The following is a 22544-nucleotide window of genomic DNA, read 5'->3' as shown; positions in this document are numbered from 1 at the left end:
GTGATTAGCCAAAGCAAAGCAGAAGTCACTCGTAAAGGATTAGCACCGCAGCTAGCCTGCTGCTATAGCAGCCTGGAATCTCTTTTAAATGTTGATGGAACATTAAGTCACACTCTTTGAAGTTTGAACGGCACCCAGAACGTCGAAGGTATACCATGTTTGTCTTCCTGTGATGGTAGCTAGCTAGCCATGTATGCTGTTGTTGTTTTCTTCAGATGTATAGTCTTTACTACTAGCTGGCAGTGGCACCGTTAGCACTGTTGTTGTTTTTTATCCTGGTCTGTTTTTCACCGTTAAATTCGTTGTTGATGTTCTTTCCTAACATGGTCTCTGTCTTACCCTTCCTCTCTCTCCCCCTCTTTCTGTTTCTGTCGGCCTTTCTCTGTCTTTCTCTCTCCACTTCCTCTTTATGTTTGTCTCTCGCTCTTTCACTCTCTCATCCCTGACATATCTCTCTCTCTCTCTGACACATCTCTCTCTCTCTCGCTGTCTCATCCCTGGCATTTCTCTCTAATCTCTATTACACTCAATCTGTGTGTCTCCTGCTGCTCTCCTGTTACACACCTCCATTTGTTTCTCTCCATTATTCTCTCTGTTCCTGCTCATAATGTCAGTGAGTTCACGACGTTTAGGCGTTGCCTGAAATCCAGGGCTGTTGCCATGGCGATCCTGTTTGCTGTGGTGGCGCGTGGCACCACCATCCTGGCCAAGCACGCCTGGTGTGGCGGAAACTTCCTGGAGGTGACCGAGCAAATCCTGGCCAAGATCCCCTCCGAGAACAACAAACTGACCTACAGCCATGGCAGGTAGGACACTTGGCACAGCCTTTGCAAAAACTGTGTGCGTACGGTTTTTCTTAACTTTAGTATTCTAACTTTGATTCTAAAGTTTTATTATGATTTTTAATGTTTACTTTTAAACTTGAGTATTGGTTATATTGCATTGATCAACCTCAATTGGAAAACATTTTGGGTCAACCCCTGTTGTTTTTAAACGTGTAGTATACATACAGATGACGACACACACACACAGTTTGAATGGACATAATTAGACGACTAGTGCATAATCACACAAACATACCAGTCATTCAAGTCAAAACAGTTCTATTCTGTCACATAACTGACACTATAATATTATTACACATGGTCACACTGTTGTTCCAGCAGCTTGTTCAAGGTTGTAGCCAGACACAGACTGACATAATAAGAATGTTTAAGAGGCAGAATAGACAGAATGGGAAGGTTTGTTTCATTACTTCAAACTGTGGGTCGGTGCCGCTGGTGGGCCGTGAAGATATTCCAAGTCTGCCCCCCCAAAAATGTAAAGATTTTAATCCAAGACGGAACACAATCCGGATTGATCATTAAAATAAACATGCTCCGAGTGCACGTGACCCACCTAGCCCCATATGTGCCCTCTCCCTACGCTCATTCTGTAGCTCCGAGATGAGGTCACACACAGGCCCCTCCCACCCCGTTCAGAAACGGCGCATGTTTCCACAAGGAACGATTCTTACCCTTTTCTAAACAATGAATCCAAAACGTGAAGGGGCAGAAAGGGTTTACACTAATTCAAATTTAGCAACGTCCAAGAAAATCCGAGTTTAAACGGTTACGAGCGTTACAGCCGCTTTGTGCGTGTGCGCGTGCATGTCGAGTGAACTGAAGTCAGTTGGAAATTTTCGACCAGGGGAGGCGCCGGGGAGGCGCTAAAGCTTTTCAACTTCCTTGAAAAACATGCTAAACAACCGCTAGACGCTCGTGTAACCGTTTAAAGTTGGATTTTCTTGGACGTTGCTAAATTTGAATTAGTGTAAACCCTTTCTGCCCCTTCACGTTTTGGATTCATTGTTTAGAAAAGGGTAAGAATCGTTCCTTGTGGAAACATGCGCCGTTTCTGAACGGGGTGGGAGGGGCCCTGTGTGTGACCTCATCTCGGAGCTACAGAATGAGCGTAGGGAGAGGGCACATATGGGGCTAGTGACCCACCCATCCATGTGCATTCTCAAGATTTTCAAGTGCCTCCCGCCCCCGACCCAGAAACGTTTGGGTTACCAATACCATTGCATTTCTTTTGAAACATAATTATCTGCTTCTGGTTCCCTGCACTTGTCTGAAATGGTTTCCTCTTCATTATTTCAGCTATCTGTTCCATTACATCTGTCATGACAGAATCATATACCTGTGCATCACCGATGATGTGAGTACAACACTTTCTGGCGGTTGTTTGGTTTGACTGGTTTGTTGATTGATATGATGAGAGACTTATTGAGTTTCTGTATTCATGAATTAACCAATTTAATTTGAAAAACGGCTAAAAGAGAAGACCTGCAAGCTCAGATTGTTAGATTTCTGTTTTTGCTATTTATGACAGGCTCAACGAATTTGTATGTAATCTTTTTTTTAATTAATCAACAACATTAGTTGATAGAGTGTTTATGTAACGGGTGTCTTCATGTCTCCCCAGCTCTTTAGTAAACAGAAAACACTTTTTTTTGGTGGGACACCAATTTCATCCAATCAGGAGCGGACACCAATTTCATCCAATCAGGAGCGAGAACTCATTTTGGCTTCAATTGTATTGTGTTCCAGTTACAATTTTTGTCTGCTCTTCTTTTGTTTCATCATTTCCAATTGCATGTATTTATCCTGTCAGAGTTCTCTCTTCTGATTGGACGAAATTGGTGTGAATTCTCAGCAGCACTCGTCTGGCCTTTGTTCTTGGATAACATTGGTATACTGAGTTGACCCTGGAACTGTATTTTCAGTTTATTATAGAGTTGGGGAGACCTGTTACTGAACAAACACCATAGCAATGGCTAGTATGGGAATATAGAGACATTTAACACTTATCCTAACCAAAAAAAGTTTGTCTTTTGTTTTCTTGTTATGCGGCAGGACTTTGAAAGGTCGCGGGCGTTCAGCTTCCTCAGCGAGGTTAAGAAGCGCTTCCAGACGACTTATGGCTCGCGGGCGCAGACCGCGCTGCCGTACGCCATGAACAGCGAGTTCTCTTCCACACTTGCCGCTCAGATGGTGAGTCTGTCTGTTAACAATGCAAAGGGATTAGAATGAGCGGGAGCATGTGAGGTCTGCATGTGACTTCTCTCTGCCTCACGGGAGACTTGAAATGCAAGTCATGCATGCATATAACAGATGCCAGTTGTATTTTCTGTTTTCCTGTGGTCTGTTGAACAATGGATCTCAAACCTTTTGATTTAAAGGACCCTCGCCCCAGTTTAGTATCCATTAGTCCACAGAACCCCCCTTAAGTGTACAATTGGAACCAAATGGAAACCGGCACAATATCTGATATTTCTTATAAGCGTTATTATTGCCATTGGCCATAGGTCGATCCAACCAACTACCGTCCTGTCTGTTTAAACTCTGTCTCCCACCATTGCCCCCACCCCCCCCCCAGAAACACCACTCTGACCCCCGGGGATCCGACCGTCTGACAGAGACCCAGATGCAGGTTGATGACCTGAAAGGCATCATGGTACGGAACATAGGTGAGTCACTGTCGCTCTTTCCTTTTAAATGTGCCACTTTGTGAGCTATATAACTAACTATGTATGAGCGATATGAGAAATATATATAGAAAAAGTTCTAATGTGTGTGCGCCTCATTCACTGACAGTGAATTTACCACATTGTCCCTTTGCGCATTACACCTGTCATCATACATCAATAAGTGTCGGCTATACAGTTTGAAGCTTTATGTCACTTGGCTTCTGTACGACAAGACACACAGACAGATCCACACAGCAGTCATTTTTAATGTCCATGACTAGAAATTGGACTCAAACACCTTGACCAACCCCCCCCTTTCTCTGATTCTGAATGCTGTGAGAGGTTCACTTTGTCACTCTGTTCCTCTATCTGTCAATCATGTTCTGAGCCTTAACACGCCCCTCCTACAGGCTACCAGCACCAAGACTACGGTGTCCTCCTTCTATGGAGAGGTTGGGGTGTGGTATATACAGTATACTGTATGTCTATCCTGGTAATATCTAGGACGCTGTCCGACTTCAAACGTGGTGTGTGTGTATGTGTGTGTGCCGCAGATAGTAATTCAGTCTAACAAAAGATCAATGTCAATATCTGTCTGTCTATCTGTGGAGGAAGCTTCAAATAACTGTTTTGCGGGGCGGTGTAAGCATTGACTGCCCTGATTGGCCAACCCGACCTGTCGGCTTCACGTATTGGTGGAGCTTTGCGTCACGTTTGTGCCTCTGCAGTCTGCACCAATATCAGTAGTGGCGTGCACATTAGAACTACAAGTACATTCATGTGAGCCAGTGTCTCTTGACTACAGGTACAACATGATGGAAATTATTATTATGAATATTATTACAGCAGGTGGAGCATGCATTTCCAACTTTGTTCCTGATCCATATTGTTGCTGACTTATTAGAGGGTATGACATGCAAGGTGAGTGGCAAATCGATTTTGCCAAAGTGAGTTTAACGTCGCTTTGCGTCGTTTATTGCAATCAGATAAGACTTTTCTATTTGGATGTATGGTCTGTCAAGGTCAGAAAGTAGATAATTAAAGATATCTTTGGGGCTTTTTTTTTTTACCTTTTATTGATAGATCACAGTAGGTAGACAGGAAACGGGGAGAGAGATGGGGGGGGGGGGGGGGGGGCACAGCAAAGTTCGTCGGGTTCTGGGCCTCCGACCCACGACCCACTGTCATGCTGGATTACCAGCCAAGGAGCCTGGACCGCTAAACCGGCCCAGGCCGCTTAACAGTAATTAAAGGCAGTATTGATTGAGAGACATACGAAATATAGTTGTTTGAAACATCAATATTGTGTATTTTGTCTGCACTGCAGACTTGGTGGCTCAGAGAGGAGAGAAGCTGGAGCTGCTCATTGACAAGACAGAAAACCTGGTTGATTCGGTGAGTTGACTGAGTTCGTTGATTGGATTTTTTCTACCATGAAGAAACATGAAGACAGTTTATGATGAATGTGTTTTATATTGTTGCTGTTGGGCAAAACCCTTTCTGCCCCACATCCATGCCCTACTTCATCATACAAGTGCCGCACAAAAGCCGCACAACATTGTGAGCTGGTAGATCATCCCCATTTTTTGTTTAAAAAATCACACCCGTGTGAAGTGAGGGGTGCTAATATATTAAAGTCTATCTCATGTTTATTAGGTGATGTAATGGTGATTAGGAGGGGCTGGCACCCCTCAAACATAATAAAATTGTAAAATAAAATAAAGTTTTAAAATAATAATGAATAATGTTTTTGGACATACAAAACAGCAACGATATGTAGTAAATAGCTCATTTACATTTGTTCATTATGACAATTTATAATTGTCTCCACCAGGCCGAAGGCATGGGGAGAGAGTATGTTTTGTACTCCGTCCGTCCGTCCGTGTGTCCGTCCGTCCGTCCGTCCGTCTGTGAACAGCTAATCTCCGGCACCGTTAACCCGGTCGATGCCAAATTTTGCACACACACTCCCTGGATGCCAACGATGAACCTCTGCCCCAAAATCTCCAGAGCGGCCTGTTATAGCGCCACCAGGAGGCCGCTTTGTGCAAAACAAGTTTTTGGACAGTACACCTACAGATTTTGTCCAAACATCACGCAAATTGGTACACAGTCTCTCTAAAGCCATTCAACGAAACGGTTCTTTCAGATTTCTCAGACTCCATCCTGATTGGCTAAGATTGGCTTCCAAAGTTCGCAGGAGTGCTCAGTTTCAAACAAAATGCTGCAAATCATGAACACATCATGTGATTTCCGTGAAATTGTGCATGCACATTCCCACTAGGCCGAGGAAGAAATGCCACATGAACATTTTCAACTCAGCCTCATGGTGGTGCCATAACTGGCCGAAAAGTGTTTTTACCTCTTAACTGCACGGATCTGTGGATAACTTTGTATGCCAACTCCCTAGAGGCCAAGGAAAAACCTTTGCCTGGAATTTTTCACATCTGCTCTTTATAGCGCCACCAAGAGGCCGACATATGTAAAACACATTTTCTAATATTACAAATTTCACGCAAATCGGTACACATGCTCTCCATAGTCATGTGATCAAGACGGGTTTGTTTGATTTCTCATAATCCACCCTCATTTGCTACGATTGGCTTCTAAACTTTTCAGGAGTAGCCCACTTTGTACCAGTTTTGTACAAATCGCCACAACTACTCAACGCAGCGTCCGATAGGCCTATCTCACAGCCCGTTTTTCACGCCCACTTCCGGTAAATAGTGGTGACTTTAACATGAGCATTTACACGTTTTTTTTCTCTGGAGAATCTAAGTACATTTTCTAATGTAAAAATGTGACAGACCAATATTATTATGAAGCAAACAATATGGTAAATCAGCTCGAACAGATAGAACAAACCTTACCTTGAGAAAACAAGTTGTAGACTTCTTAAATTACCTCTGTTAACATGAAGCGTCTATGGAGTGACGTCACGCTATCACCACTAACCCCGAAAGGGGGCGTATTAAGGGGGGTGGGGAAATTCTGTGAGATAGGCTTATTGTGGTGAAACTGTGCATGCATATTCCCACTAGGCTTTGGAAGAAATGCCACTTCAAATCAGCCTCATGGTGGCGCTACAACAGGCCAAGCCGCGTCACACACACACACACACACACACACACACACACACACACACACACACACATCTGTATTAGTGAAACTGTAGCATATTTATTTTCAGGTGGTTGCATATTAACCCTTTCAGATCATCTATCTTGAGCATCTTGCACCAAACATCCACCGAGCATTTCCCCCAAAAATTATGAGATTGCATTACTTTCTCCAAGATGTATTCATACATGTGGTCATCACACCAGTTCGTCAATGTAGACACAATCTTGCAAGATTTTGAAAAGACCATGGTTAAAGGTATTTTACAAGACCATCCCATCTAAAGTGAAGATGGTGGCAACAACAGCCAAATCCATTCAAATGATACACTCCAAAGTGTATGACCTAAATTCTATCTATTCAACGGTCACCGTACTCCTGTCTAGTGACTGTGATGTTCATGTGGACTTGTGGAGGATGCCCTTTGCCTATGAGCTGGCACCAGTCTTAACTGCCATGTACACAGAGGATGGAATGCAAATTTATATACCTTTTTATTGAAAGGATGAGATGCCTCATCTCATTTTAGAGGGGGTCCTCTAAACACAGATGAACAGTACATACAGTACACTGTCACAAACCATACAACAGTACATCCATACAGACAAACGGAACAAAAGCTCTCCCAAAGATAGCCGCTCTCCCCCCACTGATTCAACCCATAAATAGATAGCCACCCCCCCCCCCCCCAGCAGAAAGTTGTAGAAAGACAAAGTCCAAGAAAGATAAAAAAATTAAAAAAATGATTAGAAGCATGAGCACAGTGTTAGAAGATGAGTGAAAATCTAATCTAATCTAAATTGAATTATTTAAATACATTGAAAGAAGTGATTGATCTAAGTCTAAGTAATTCAGAAAGCCATGTCGGGAGGAATGCTGCTGATGCAGATGTCACTGTCATTGATGGATCAGACCTTTGGACCATCCAGCTGATGTCAACCACATAACTGTCAGACAGTGATGTCTACCTAATCTTCGAGATATAAGTCTACTGTGATTAGAAATACCATGTCCTATCATGACATATCTCCTCCTATGAACAATGTTTCTAACCCAGAAGGCTGTGTTCTCATTTAATTGGAAACAGACTCCATCCAGGTCCCTTTCCAGCTGTACTATGAGGGTCAATGTATTGTCCCCATATGGCAACACTGACTCCACTCACTGTAGCTACAAACAGCCACCTTTTGAGGTCTGATTTCCACACTCTCCTCATCTTGTGCTAGGCATTCCAGGCAAGCGCCATCTGGACCTTCAGGTCCTGTTCCGTTAAGGAAACTATGGAGGAAACTAGACTACTAGTCTGGGAGAAAAGAATGGGAAAGGTCATGCATGTACTTCAAACTAGCTGCACTACCACCAACCAACAGATTAATTGAGAATGTAGATCCCCCACTTTGTGGCAAAATGTTGATGGGCATCTTCCACCCGCATGAAAAAGACAGATCTATCAGGCCACTGAGCCCTACCAATCTACCTAAAGACCTGCCCCAGATGACATTTGTGCAATTATAAAGTGTGTTAATTAAGTATAAGTAATAAGTGTAATAAAGTAATAAGTGAATTAATTGTCTCCACCAGGCAGTATGTTTTGCACTCCGTCCGTCCGTCCGTCCTTCCGTCCGTCCGTTATCAGCTAATCTCCGGCACCATTAGCCCGATCCATGCCAAACTGTGCACACACACTCCCTGGATGCCAACAACGGTGGTTGGTGTTACAGCGCCACCATGAGGCCGATGTAGGCAACACACATTTCTGTAGATTACTCGTACACATTTTATCCATACATCACACAATTTGGTATACACTATCTCCATAGTCATGTGATCAACACGGATCTGCACAATTTCCCATCTTCCATACTGATTGGCTAAGATTGGCTTCCAAAGCTCACATGATTGGTCCGTTTCGAACAAAATGCCACAACAGTGTCCAATTTCCATGAAATTATACACGCACATTTCCACTAGGCCGAGGACGACATGCCACTATCTTTTTTCCCAAATCAGCCTCATGGTGGCGCTAGAACAGGCCAATTCCTGTTTTTACCTATAACTGCATCGATCTGTATACAACTTATGTATGCCCACTCCCTAGAGGCCATGGACAAACATTTTCCCTGCATCCCTCCACATCTGCCGGTTATAGCGCCACCATGAGGCCGATTTCTGCAAAACGCATTGTTTATGTTAGTCGCACAGATTTCATCCAAATCTCACGCAAATCGGTACACATGATCTCTGTAGTCATGTGATCAAGACGAGCCTGTTGGATTTCTCAGATTCTACACTGATTAGCTAAGATTGCCTTCTCATGTCCTGCTCATCCAGAATTCTATCCTCAGAGATGCTTGTATGAGTGATCTGGCTCTGCATTTCCTCAACAAAATGAAGAAAATTGTTGCAAGAAACAAACAAAAAAACATGTTTATATTACTCCTAAACATTTTGCCAAACATCACACACACTCCTATCCTCCTGGTGGAGACCTGTGCCCAGAAGGGCACTTTTTCTAGTTGAATATCATTTTGCAAACTCACTGATAATTAATTAATTTGGTATTATGTAACAATAAAGAGAATTTAATGTTTGTTTTGACACAGTTTGTTTTACATCATCATTACATCACCTAATCATAGCAACATGAGTTAGACTGTAATATATTAGGGCCCCTCACTTCACACGGATGTGATTTCTTTAATATCTATGGTGCTCCACCTCAGCAATCCATCTCCCAGGGGTCTAGAGCAATGGGACTCCCGATCTGTATGATAACAACAATAAGCCTCTCTGACTTACATACTTTATAATATATATACATACGATTTATCAATCTAACATTAAGCGGACACTCTAATCCAGAGTTTAAAGTACGAGATCTGAATAAGGACAGTACCATGAAGGCAGTCATTTTAAGTCGGTCAGTGAGGTTTTGGATTGTGTAACCGATTGATGTAGCTGTGTAACATTTAGATGTTTTAAGGACGTGATGTAGCCACTGACCTGAATTCTTATTTCTTCTTTTAGTCGGTGACGTTTAAGACGACCAGTAGGAATCTAGCCCGTGCCATGTGCATGAAGAACCTTAAACTAACGCTGGTCATAGTACTGGTGTGTCTGGTGAGTATCTAGAAGGCATTCCTATTTTGGGCATGTTCAAAGCTTTCTGCTGTTTTTCTTCAAAAGTGTTAAAATTGAAGTGGAACCCTAGTGGTTCCAGTACAGCAGAATGCCAGCTTTCTTTGTAGTGTGCTGGGGCCACTAGAGTTACAAATAAATCTTTTCAGATGGGGGATGTCCGCAGCCAAATAAATATGTAATAAATGTAGGGGTCTTTGCCATGAAACTGTTTGAGAACCACTGGGCTAGGGTTATGGCATAATGTTTTAAACACATGACACATCTCTGTGCTCCTCAAGGTGGTCCTCTACATCATCGTGTCTGCCTCCTGCGGAGGTCTCAGCTGGCCGAGCTGCGTCAAAAAATAAGATGATTGGACGATGAGACAGAGAGAAAGAGAGAAGGAAAAGATGGAGGGAGGAGAAACTACTGTCCGCCTCCAGGTTCCCTCCATCACGTTCGAACAAAAGGGAAACACCACTCTCCTTGCTGGAACATTCATGAAGTCCTCATTCCTGGCTCCTCCTCAGTGGTGTGAACTTTGACCTGTCTTCTGGACATGGGAGACAACCCCCATACCCCCTCACCGTTCCCATAGCGATGGACTGCATCCATCTGCTCTTAAAAGTCTCTGGACCATTCATGCCTCATGATAGGGCTGGGAGATATGACTTCAAATCAATATCGTTATTTCAGACCTCGATTACGATTAATGAACGATTATTAAAGAAATTGTGAAAATAATGTACAAGCTTGCGAGTGAAGAATAATACAGGCTTAAGTCAAGTGGTTAATCAGACTAATCGATTTAGTCGATTCATTGATTTGTCGATTCATACATATGTTAAAAAAGAATCTTCTCGATTAACCGATATGACCTAGATTTAGACAGTTATTGGGTTTAAATGTTGGTTTGGATATATTTCCGGTTAATTGCCCAGCCCTATCTTATAGACTAGTAAACATGCTTGTCTTGTTGTCTCATGAAGACCACACAGCTGCAGTATGTAGGTGATTCATACCAAAATGAACCACTCAAACGTTACTGATTAAGCCCGATTCACATTTAGTCGCACCCTGAACATGTGCGACGAAGAATAATGAATTAGAGTTTAAGTCGTGCTTTTTCTCTAAGATAAACAAAATAATATATTAATCCCTGATTGAATTGGACATAAACAAAGGCAGTATTGGACATGCAAGCTGTACATGACATTCTGTTTCAGATCCAACAATAAAGCCCACTTCATAATTAAAACAGGAGCTGATCGACAGCCTAATGTGATGTGTTGTCAGCTTCTAGATCAGTCTTTGGCTGCAATGTGTATAAGCAAAATGAACATATATAAATGATAAATTGGCGTATAAATTAAGCTTAATTACTCTGTACAGTGCAATTATCCTGGTAAAATCACTGAGGATAATACAATAATGTGACTCAACTAACGCAGTATGTACCCCACAAAGGTCGATTTTTACACAGAGTTAAAATGTTTTGCTGTGCATGTGTCTTCATTTTGTGTCTTCAAGAGTCAAACTCCCAACACTCAAATTTCTGACTCCCCACACCACCTGACCTCCAGCATGGCGGCGTTGTGGTGAAATTGTTGACCGTCCTGCAGAAATATGTGACCATCCTGTTGGACTTTACATAACCTCCTTGTCTGAGTCACGTAAATCACTGTTGTACGTTTATTAACAGATTTAAACCTAGTGGTATTTAGGCCACGTGTTCCAAGACCTCAATGTGTGTTCTATGAGGCCCCAAAAAAAAGATATGTCACCAATTTTGCCATAAGTAACATCACCATGCTGGAAGACAGCTGTTGGGGGCAGGGGCATACAGACATTTTGAGTAATGGAATTTGGATAATGTGACTTGCTGATGACAAACCCACTTTTTTTTCCTTTTTCTTTTGCTCAAAGACACTGATGTCTTCAATGTTTCATTCTCACCAAGCACACATCTTTTGCCATACAAATGTAAAAAGAAAAAGAGAGAAATTATATTGTGATGTAAAATCAGTACATTAGATTTATATTAATCTGAGAACTAGTGACTTGACAGTTCTGTCACGTCGAGCCTGGTTTTGAGTGAATCTGGCTCCCTGGATGTGAGAGGAGCGGTGTCTCCCCTCATAGGGTGCTGCTCAACATGCCTATTATGTCTTTTCTTTTTCTTTTTTTTAACAGAATGCACTTTTGACATTGTACATAATGTTTGCTTTCCTGCCACCATATGGTTTATAATCATGTGAGTATTTAATTATTGTAAATCCAGATTTGAAATAATAAAAAAATCATGGTATCATAAAGAAATACCTACAGCAATGTCAAGCCTTCCTATTTAGAGAGAAAATGACTGATCAAACTGATACGATTGGAGTTAGTTGGTGCTTACGGTAATGATTGATTTAATGGGGTCAAATTAAGTGGTCTTTGAGATTTTAGTCACTGCAGCAGACTGAAAATCAAACTTATTAAAGAGACAGTGAGACCCCTCACTGAACAAACACTAGCAATATGTAGCTCAAGTATGTAGAGCTTGAGCTCTAATGCGTTGCGCATTAGAGCTATGGACCAGAGCTAAGCAATATGGTACTATCAGAACATGCCATCGCTGATCTACAAGCTCACAGTGCTACCACAAAGTGTTCTGAGCTTCTACTGTACAAATGTCATTTTTTTCCTGTTTTTTGAGAAATATAGAAAATTGTAAAAGTGCTTTTGATACCTGGGGGGATATCAAAAGCACTGAAGCAGAGGCATCCCTCCTCCCCCCTTATCACGTGACGCGGCACGGCCCTCCCCCTAAGCCTGTTTGGGGCTGGCACTTACTCTAAGGGCTGGCACCTGGCACACTTATCATCCGGTTGGTCGTCAGCCAATTTGCTTCACCTGGGTGTTGATTTGGAAGCAAAGAAATGGCCTCTGACAAACTCCCCCCCCCCCCCCCTCCCTGGACAAACTTCACTTCTCTCCTCTCTTGAGTCACTTCCACTGGGTAGCACCAGAGCCGGCTCTGGGTAGCACTAGCTGGTCCCAGGTTTTGGCGTTTACTTTTACTGTATGCATGCAGATCATGTTCCAGCACGAGCACCATTTCATTCACCAGGTGAGACCGTCTAATCAGTCAGTGACACCTGCTGTCTATATCTAAGGCTCCGTACTAGACTGTGCACATTTTGACTGTAGACTAGAACACAAGCCTTACGGAGTATACGGATAAAACAAATTCAACTTGAGAATGTAAGCTAAATTACCACTTTCTGAAATTGTTGTCAAACTAAATGTGTGTGTGTGTGTGTGTGCGCGCGCACGCACGCACAACAACCTTACTTTTATGTAAAATGTGAAGGGACATTTCTACAGGCTATTTACTACCATCTATTGGTGGCTGTGTAAAAGTTCAGGCTTGATGCCTGGATTCCTGGACTGTAGTAGGCCTACTCTGGCAGGTCTATCTAGAATTACAAGGACACCAGTGACCAGGAGAAGTGCATGTTTGGATAGAAAAGTATTGCATTTCAATAATTCTGTTAAGATAATTAAGTTATTAGGTTTCTACCGGTTAGTTTTTCTAAAACTGCCCGATTGAGTGACCAGCCTGAATTTATCGACACCATTTTTACAGATGGCATAGTAGGAGAGAGTCTTGTTTTAGGCTTACAACTATTTTTACATCGTGTACCCTTCTCTTTTACTACATGTTTATGTCTGTGTAACTGTAATCTAATTATAGCCCAGCCATGTGATGGGAGCTCCCACACACACTGGTCAGAGAGGTCCATCCATCCATCCATGGGTGGTGTGGGCGCTACTTAAATAGAACACCTCTAGTAGGGTGCTCTGACCTCATGGGTGAAAGAGGATCCCGCTTCACATAGGCCTACTTCAAATACACTGACTTTACCTTGGGTCATGGACAGTGTTGCCATGTCTGCTTATTTTATAAGCGACGGTGGGCTTGTCTTTTCTGTAAAGTAAAGTCTCTTCTAAATGTTGGTTGTGGTTTTTTGGGCTCGTTTATAAATTGTAGATATTACTTTAACTTTTTGTTGCATTGTAACAAGGACGTCCACATTAATGTATTTCTCCGCAGATCCCCATGAATGTTTAAAAGAAAATATATTCCAACTTTTTTAAATGGCAGTTTTAAAAGTACAAGCTCACAAGCTTGAAATTGTTCTCATAGACCTGGCTGCTTATTTCTCTCCCAAAATCTGGCAACAGTGGTCATGGACTGCTGTTCAAACTTTGTTTCCTGCTTATATAAACCCTGGCGTGGGCTCAGGATGAATGAAACCTGAATTGGTACATTTTTGTATATGAATTAGGTGTAGATGAAGTTTGTGTAAATAAAGGATAACTGTGTGGTCAGCATGTGCCACCAGTTGATCTAATTCACTTCAGATATGCTCTACAGACTAGTGTTTGAGCACATTTGTTGATAGTTACATCTACTGCAGTGTGGTTCTCAAACTGGGAACCAGGGAGTCGGGAACCTTGAAGGGATTCATTCCAGGGGTCCCCAGCAAAGCATCAACAAGGTTAACCACAACTTTAACCCTATTTTATACTACAGTATATTAGAAAATAGCCTGTCTACAAGCTTGCAATGTGCTGTATCTCAACACGTTGTGAGCTTGTAGAATAGATTGCCTAAATTAACAACACATTTGCAAAACCATCTTGAAGAATTGTGATAACATTTTGGACATCTGCTAATTTGTATCACAAATCCTCTTTTATGGAGGTCCACTGCACAAAATCCTTGCAGGTGGAGTCCGCAACCAATTATGTATCAATGTGGAGGTCCTTGACATGACAATGTTTGAAGCCAGAACCAATTGTCTACAGTAAATGTTATTGTTTTCCCGCTACACATGCCAAGCAGGTTGCCTTGTTTCCTTAGGTTACCTACCATCTCGCATTGTCTCCAGTATTTGCTGCAGGCATGTTGGCTCTCAGGGCTTTGTCACTGGTGGGGTGTTTTAGTCACCATGGTATGCTGTGAGGAATCTCTCCCTCAGCTTGACCTGGTACTTGGTGGGCCATCTCTGGCACTGGGCTATGTGTGGGTGCATCTGTTCTCTCTGTGAAACTCTTGACGGCTCCAGGCACCCTTGGCAAAGGTCCAGCCAGGAGGGAGGGGAAAGGCAGGCTTTCTTCATGGTGCCTGAGGGCTTTTTGGAGATAGAGCAGCATTTTGTCATTAATCTGTCTATTGCAATGATGTTCTTGAATGCATCTGCAGCCGGCGGCGAGATGATTATATATAATATATACTGTGGGGCAGAAACTCTCTCTCTCTCTCTCTCTCTCTCTCTCTCTCTCTCTCTCTCTCTCTCTCTCTCTCGGATCAACGGATCAACATATGGAATGTCCGAACAGGTCAGCTCCATATATGGAGATCTAAGGGTTTGAGGTCAGATGTAGAGTTTCTTGCTGGCTATATATATACACACAGTCCAGGGTTTGATGAGGTCAGTGTCGTGATCTTTTTATATATATGTATATGTATGTATATATGTATGTATATATATATATATAGTGTGTGTGTGTGTGTGTATGGAGCATCGACCATACATGGTGGCGTGACCTGACAGACGGACGGGCAGGTTTTCATAGTAAACTGACCTACTGTCGCAAGTATCTATAAATAATAAACTTTATTGTCACATCCCAGGATTACACAAGAGAGGCAGAGAGATTAATACACTGTATGGAATGAGGCTGTTGAAGACAAGGCCAGAATAACTATTTCTGACGGGGCCAAATGGTGGAACTATACTAGGGTTAACTGGAGCACAGAGGGAGCTCATCTGTTTAATGTAGGAGGATACAGGGGGAGCTCATCTGTTTAACATTTGACGTCTGAATTTACTGCTGCAGACTCGTAGTCACCTTGAATAGGAGGGCATAACAATACATACAGTTGGGGGTAGTCTGCCTCAATTTCAAAGGAATTTCAAGATTCAAATGTTTTGTTTTTTGTATGGCGGTTGACCACGGTGGCTAGAGTTGCATACACCAATGAGTCTAAAGCCCTTGACCGGGTGAGAGTGTACTGAGCTTTTGAACGGCTGCTGTGCTGAAAACATGCAGCAAGCAAGGCCAAATCAACACCAATATTCATACAGTGTAGTCTCAAATTACAAAGTTCACTTAATTCCCTTTTTGTAATGTAATTGATTTGGCAACCTGTGCTTTGCATGTGATTGACAACGTGTCAGTAGTAGCCAAGGTTGTGGTGGTTCCCTGGGTCGCGATAAGGACCTTATATGGATTAGGCAGAAATAGTGTGGGAGTTAGAGGTCTTAACTGATGCTCTCACACCAGACATAACGGCTGAGCCAGAGCTGTTTGTTTACCATGTGATTTTTCATTTCGCTTCACCATTTATTTATTTTTCATTTCCGGGACCTCCCAAAATTATTTCCCACCCCCCGATGTCTATAGGTCCCATCCTTTTCCCCTCTACACCACATATCTTCATTGAAAATTGCTGATCTATAAGCATGTTACACTATTTTCGTCAAGTGGGACGCTAAGGGGTGGCACAGTTGGTAGTGCTGTCGCCTCACAGCTAGAAGGTCCTGGGTTCGATTCCCGCTCGGGACGCTGTGGGTGCTGGCAGCGTGTTTCCTCCTCCGCGTCATCAGTGCCCATACCCGAGGCGGGGTTGGCGAAAGGGCCTTTCTGTGTGGAGTTTGCATGTTCTCCCCGTGTCCCCTAGGGTAGGTACCCTCACAAAAAACATGCAGTAATCCTGGTCTCTAAACTGCCTCCCCCTTAGCCTGGCTAATAAACCAGACCGAATCAGTCGTTGGCAAAAAAAAAAATTGCCTGCCGGCGGATTACGGTCTGGAGAGGCTCAATTGTACGCCCATTTCCTACAACAGAGAACTGGTGTGGCCAACCGGGACACGGTATGCAATATGGGCGGGCTTTGGTACAGTGACGTTCAATGCTTGAGACCTTTGACTGACAGTAGCTCTGACCAATTGCGTCAAAGAGAAAATGTTTGAACCCGCCCCCCGGGAAACAAGATCCATACACAGCATCTCCAGACTCAAATACCACACGACAGTGTGATTTGAGTCTGGCTTATTAGCCAGGCTACCTCCCCCTGGCCAGCCGGGGCGCCTGATGGAGGGGAAAGGAACTGGTTGGAATAACGTGTTCCTTCCACGTGCTGTCCAACCAGGGAAACTCCCCCCTGTCAGGTGTAAAGGAGCAACTTGGGCATGAAGGAAGCATGAGTTCAAGTCCGTTGCTCTCCCCATGTCCCCCATATATGAGGAATAGTTGGCAGAGGGTGTGTAGAGCCCAGGATCACATTAGATAATTGACACAGGGGTGAAAAATGGGTTACAAAATCGTGGGATAAAAATAAAAATGGGACGCTAAGGTTCAAGCGGCTAAGACAACTGCAGGTGATTCCTTGTAGGTTGGTTCACTGGCAGGGCTGTGAATCCTTGAATATGTGCCAACTTCTTTTTAGCTAGTCAGATAAGAATAATACACCAGTATTATATAGTGGATTCAGAATCATGAAAAAACCCTAGTTTGACCCCTCTCACATAAAGTATAATTACATTTTGTAAATTTGGCCTGCATAGGTTATTAATGGTAACCCAACTTTCAGCAGCTGTCACAGATTCCCCTACTGAATTTCAATCTTTGTGAGATGTGTTACAAACCCATTGGTGAAGAAATGTATTGGTACGGAATTTATTCTCAGATTGTCTTTTAATATCCCCGGGACTACTATAGTCCTTATTTATTATTCCCACTTCTCTCCCTTGCTGGTGGAAAATAAACACTGGCTGAGCCATTCTCTCGTGAACGAGGGACTTTGGCTGCTTAGCAACACTGAATGCCGATTCAGCCTGGCAGGCCCTGGCCACTCCCCATGCAGTGAGCTCGGCATGGATAAGGTAACAAGGTGCTGGGCTCTGAAACACAACGCCACACTGACTGGACACAGTGAATGAGTCCTCAGCCCCATGCCACTGCACTGATGGCGGCCGACACCAGCGCTTTGACTGAGAGCGAAGCCACATAACTTCAGTGCATCCGCAGAATCCCTCGGCTTGGCAGGGTTCCTGACGCACGGGGAGGGAACAGGGGGTTGTCCTGTCCTGTCCTGGCTGTCTGCACTCTGCAGCAGTTATCACACAACAGTGCCTGCCTGCTCCGTTGTCGGTCGGATTTAGTGCAAGGGAAGCTCTAATGGGATTGTCTGTGAGAGAGGAAAGTAGAGTCGGATGAACATGTGAAAGCCGACAGACCTCTGAGTTTGATACAATGGGCGACATCACGGCCTCCCGACTGACAGGACCGGTGTAGAGGTATACCAAGACTGATTCCTTGGAAGTTGTTTTGACACTTAGTAGTTAATGAACTATACATTCTATTTGTGGTTTGTCATTGTATACTTATGTTTGTCTTTCCTTTTTAGTGTAGTGTTCCTCTTCCATGCCTTAACGTTTATTGTTCCGTGGTGCGCATAGACAATAAGTCATGATTTTACTACAGGTGTACAGTATTACTGTACTTTGTATGGAGTAATGACAGTAGCTGAGGTCTGCAGCAGCAGGCCTGTATAATTTCATGTCAGATTATTGTTTGTTTAGCTGCTTGAACCCTATTCTGTGGGCAAAAATAGCAGATCTACAAGCTCACAATGCGTGACCTTGTAAGCTTGTAGATCTGCCGCTTCTGCAAACTGCACAACGGGTGTAGGGGCGGAAAGAAATAGGGGGGGCTGGAAGCGGTTGAAGATGGATGGATGGTATAGAGCCCTGGGATTCCCCAGTCAACGAAGTACATAGTATATAGGGCTGAAGTGTTTTGCAGGAGAACGAGAACTCTGGATGACTAAGCACTGTCTGTTACTAAGGGAAACCCTTTTTACCCTGAGAAGGGTGAGCAGTGTGTTGTTGCTCAGCCTATTTAACAAACATCTTTCACCCTTTCGCATTTGGACTTTGGGAACGAACTAGCGAGTGACTTTGATAACTCAAGGAGCCCGTGCTGATATTCCAGTGGAATTCCAGTTATTTTTAACGAAGCATCTATATATTGTACTTGCATACAGTATGTCTCAACGTTTAGAATAAGGTGTGATGTTGAGATTTGTCAGATCTACTATTTTCGAGTAATCGAAAGAAAATAACGGATAGTTGCAGCCCTATGAAACAAGATATCCCCTGCCTTAAGGAAGAAGGCATAGAATTACACACTTGCAATGGGAGCCTTCCTCTTTACATTGTCACGCATCGCATGCCAGAGACTGTGCCATTATTGTAGTGTGCTGCTTGATGAAATATGGTGTCTTCTGAGAAATCTAAACATTTGGTAATCTGTATAATAATGGGTTGTGCTGAATATTGTGATTTCCCCCAGATAAAGGCAACATGCCAGTACATTTCTGTTCTTTTGGGTGTGAAGTTTGATTACTATGATTAGCATGTTGGTCATTGGCTGACTGGCAGAAAGCATACAGAGTAATTGTAGCGTTGTCTAATAGTTGAGCCTGCAGCTACAGTAGCTCTGACATTAGCTGCTAACTAACTGAACATGGGTGTCACTTACTGTATGTCTTGGTTGACAACCTTGATGTTCTTAAAGTTCCCAACCTTTTCTGGGTCAGGGCCCACTTGATAAACTAGTCTTGGGCCCACCCATCTGACCACTTGACTGCCAAATTTGGCTGCCGTGTTAAGTGGCCATATCCTCAACGACCAACCGTGGCCCCCGACCCACAGATTGGGAATCGCTGTCTTAAAGAATGCCATTCATTTCACTTTTTTTAATAGTAACTGGAACAACAGGAATGAATTTTCATTTCCAGGCAGGCAGGTGTTAAAACAAAAGGTTCAGTCAGAGTGATCCTCACACCATTCAGATAATGGTTGCTAATTCCAGCAAAGCATATAAGTACAGACCACAAGGCCAAGGCTAGGTAAACTGCATTTAACACTATCGACTTAGTAAACTGGACATGTATTGGTGTTTAAGTGGTTAAATCATTCCTAACAACTCCTCATGCTGTGTTCTGAAATACTTGTTCTTAGACACTTTCAAGTTTAACCTATATTTTTTGGGCATGTCATTATAGGCTCAAACATGGAGAAAATAGCAGATCTACAAGCTCAAGTTGTGAGCTCAGATTATGCTATTTAGAAAAAGAGGGGCTTAAATGGTTGATAAATAGAAATGCTGTTATCCAAGCTTTATTGTCTTTTTAACTACCTAGCTTGTTGTAATGAATGTTCCTGTCTGTGACATTGTTTTGTCCACCCTGCTGGGGTCCCCCTCTGTTATTGAAGTGCAGCAGACAGTATTCTACTTCTCTTACAACAGTCAAGATTCATGTGGTGTGACACTAACTGGATGTGCATCTGTAGAATTGCACAATGTATTTTTCTTTCTTTTTTGCATTTAGTTTAGAAGTTCAAACTACCATAAAGTTGGTCTGCAAAATGTAATTATTTGACTTCTGTACACAGAGCAAGCTCATGTCCACAGATCTAATGTCTTACCGTATATTGTGGTTCCACACTGGTGGTGGTGTCGTTGTTTTTGGGAAGCTTAACAGGCCAGACAGCGTTGGTCAGGACACTAAGCTATTTAGACTGGCTTTCAGGGCAGACGTCACTGTGACTAGTATGACTCCTCATCCTCAGTTGATGTTTTTGTTAAAATATTATATATTCAGATTTTTCTATCAATAGAGGGTATGCGCATGCATAAAGTGAGTTTAACATTTTAATGCAATAAGATAGGACTTCTATTTGGATGTATGGGCTGTCAAGGCTAGAAAGTAGTTTTTTGACACTCCATAACGTCGGAGACTTTAATTAATGTTTTTTTCTTCTTTTTTTGTATTCCTAAACCAATTTGATGACCAGCAGTGGTTCCCTATGGAGACACAAAGAGTTTCATTGGTCTCCATAGGGGAACCACTGCTGGTCATCAAATTATTGGAGGTGAACTATCCCTTGCTTAACTTGTTAACAAAACTTTTAGTTTGAATCCCAAAGTATCAAGTACAGCACCTTTACCTAAATAATGTTAGTTTAATCTGAGTGTATAAAAAGTGGAACATTTTTCACAAAGTTAAAGCAACACTGAGGATTTTATTTATTTAATATGTTAAAGATGGAGTGCCACATTTTTTGCATTTTTCCAGTTTTTCATGTGTCTATGAGATGACAGTACTTCATTAGACACCCTGGAGTCGTTTGTATGTGCAATGATGTATTCCCTTTGTATTTAGGGTTTCTTCCTGGAGGCTGAACCCTTGACAGTCAAACGTGCCAATGAAAAAAACAGTAATATAGTGACATCACATTATCAGCCCCTCCCCCAACCCCTCCCCCTTTATCATACAACTACAGCTGTGGGTGCAGCTTAAGTTCAGATGGATCACCACCCACCAGGCAAACCAGGCATACTTAATGAACTGGTGGGGGTGCCCACATAAAAACATTTTAACAAATACTGTACAGTTATTTGAAAATTCTTCCTCCTTCTATAACCTAAGACCTGATGATGATGTTTTAGGGTGGAAAAAATTATGGCAGTCCATCTTTAATTTATCAAGAGGATCATGTATTTCATACTTGGTACTAGACAGTGATATTTTATTTTGAGAATATAAAAATACAAATGAATTTCTACTGGCTGTCGGCTGATCGCTTAGTCATTCAATCACTAACCTGAACTTTGGTCACTGGTGCATTTTTCATTCAACTTGTCCATAAATAATTCATTGTATATACAGGTACTATTACAACACCTTAACCTATAACATTACCAACTCATTTAGTTGACTGGCTCATTTGCTAGACATTGGAGATCATTTTACAATTGAGATCATAGACGTTTGTCACTCACTCATGTCGCAAGACGAGATGTTTTAGCAGTACTCTTTCAATGTGACTGAACACCATTTGTTTTTAATGCTTGTCTTGAAATGTGTAGCATTGAGCAGTTTCTGAATCTAAAAGACAAATGCAGCATATTGATGTGATAATATTTGTTTTCTCTCCTCAGGTATCCACACTTGACTGTTGAACACCTTGATCCTTATCATTGTGAGCTTTTCTGAACATTTGAAACAATTGTTGACAGACACAGCTCCATCATGTCCAATAAAACATTCACCGTGTCCACCAATGACACATTTGTCATGTCCACTGAGGACCTATTTGGAGGCAGGGGCAGTCAATCTACCCAAAGTGGTCTACAGCTCACGTTCTTCCCTGTAAACTCACCCGACTCCTCCAGCAACTTAAACGACAGAGAGGTCAACGTGCTGGAGGGCCGTGTCACCCAGCGACCAGTCACTCTGTCGCCCAACAACAACAGCTGGCTGATCGACGTCCCTACGCCCACAGATGACGCTTTGGTTTTCTCTAATGAAAACACAATCTGGGTGATGAGCCCCCCAGACAGCGGCCTGATGGAAGACCACCATTCTGGAGGTAGGGCCGTTACAATTATTCCAGAATCTCCTAATCACAATTATTTCAGATATTTTTGCATAATCGTTTCCATGTTGAAAAATGTTCTGATATCTTCAAAACAATAGCGGAAATTGGTGATCTACAAGGCAAGCTTATAACGAGCTGGCACATTGTATAAAGTTATTACATTTGTCAGTAATTTCTTTGTATGTTTGTTTATTGAAGGATCCCCATTAGAGACACATGACTGAGCCTCTAGTCTTCCTGGGGTCCTGAATAAAACCAATACAATACAAATGTACAACTAAAAA

At 42.6% G+C, this 22544-nt stretch overlaps 2 protein-coding genes across 3 annotated transcripts in view; both read left to right on the top strand.

The window, feature by feature from the left end:
• Nucleotides 1-7: 7 nt before the first annotated feature.
• Nucleotides 8-12075, top strand: sybl1 (synaptobrevin-like 1). The gene is made up of 8 exons (XM_079518432.1): nt 8-148; nt 615-806; nt 2142-2199; nt 2898-3035; nt 3421-3511; nt 4839-4906; nt 9659-9751; nt 10051-12075. Exons 2-8 carry the CDS (start codon nt 661-663, stop codon nt 10117-10119), a joined length of 663 nt encoding a protein of 220 aa, XP_079374558.1. The 5' UTR covers nt 8-148; nt 615-660; the 3' UTR covers nt 10120-12075.
• A 640-nt stretch (nt 12076-12715) lies between these two features.
• Nucleotides 12716-22544, top strand: part of mtus1a (microtubule associated tumor suppressor 1a) — a 60884-nt gene continuing 51055 nt past the window's right edge. Inside the window, exons 1-2 of one of the 2 annotated variants that reach the window (XM_079504978.1) lie at nt 12716-12866; nt 21821-22251. In XM_079504978.1, coding sequence (XP_079361104.1) covers nt 21912-22251 — 340 coding nt within the window. In that variant the 5' untranslated portion in view covers nt 12716-12866; nt 21821-21911. The other variant, XM_079504979.1, reaches the window with a different exon arrangement.

The sequence above is a fragment of the Electrona antarctica genome, assembly GCF_951216825.1.
Source record: "Electrona antarctica genome assembly, chromosome: 1".
Taxonomy (NCBI): domain Eukaryota; kingdom Metazoa; phylum Chordata; class Actinopteri; order Myctophiformes; family Myctophidae; genus Electrona; species Electrona antarctica.
The sequence above is the reverse complement of the archived record's forward strand: the minus strand, read 5'-3'. Positions and strand labels throughout refer to the sequence as shown.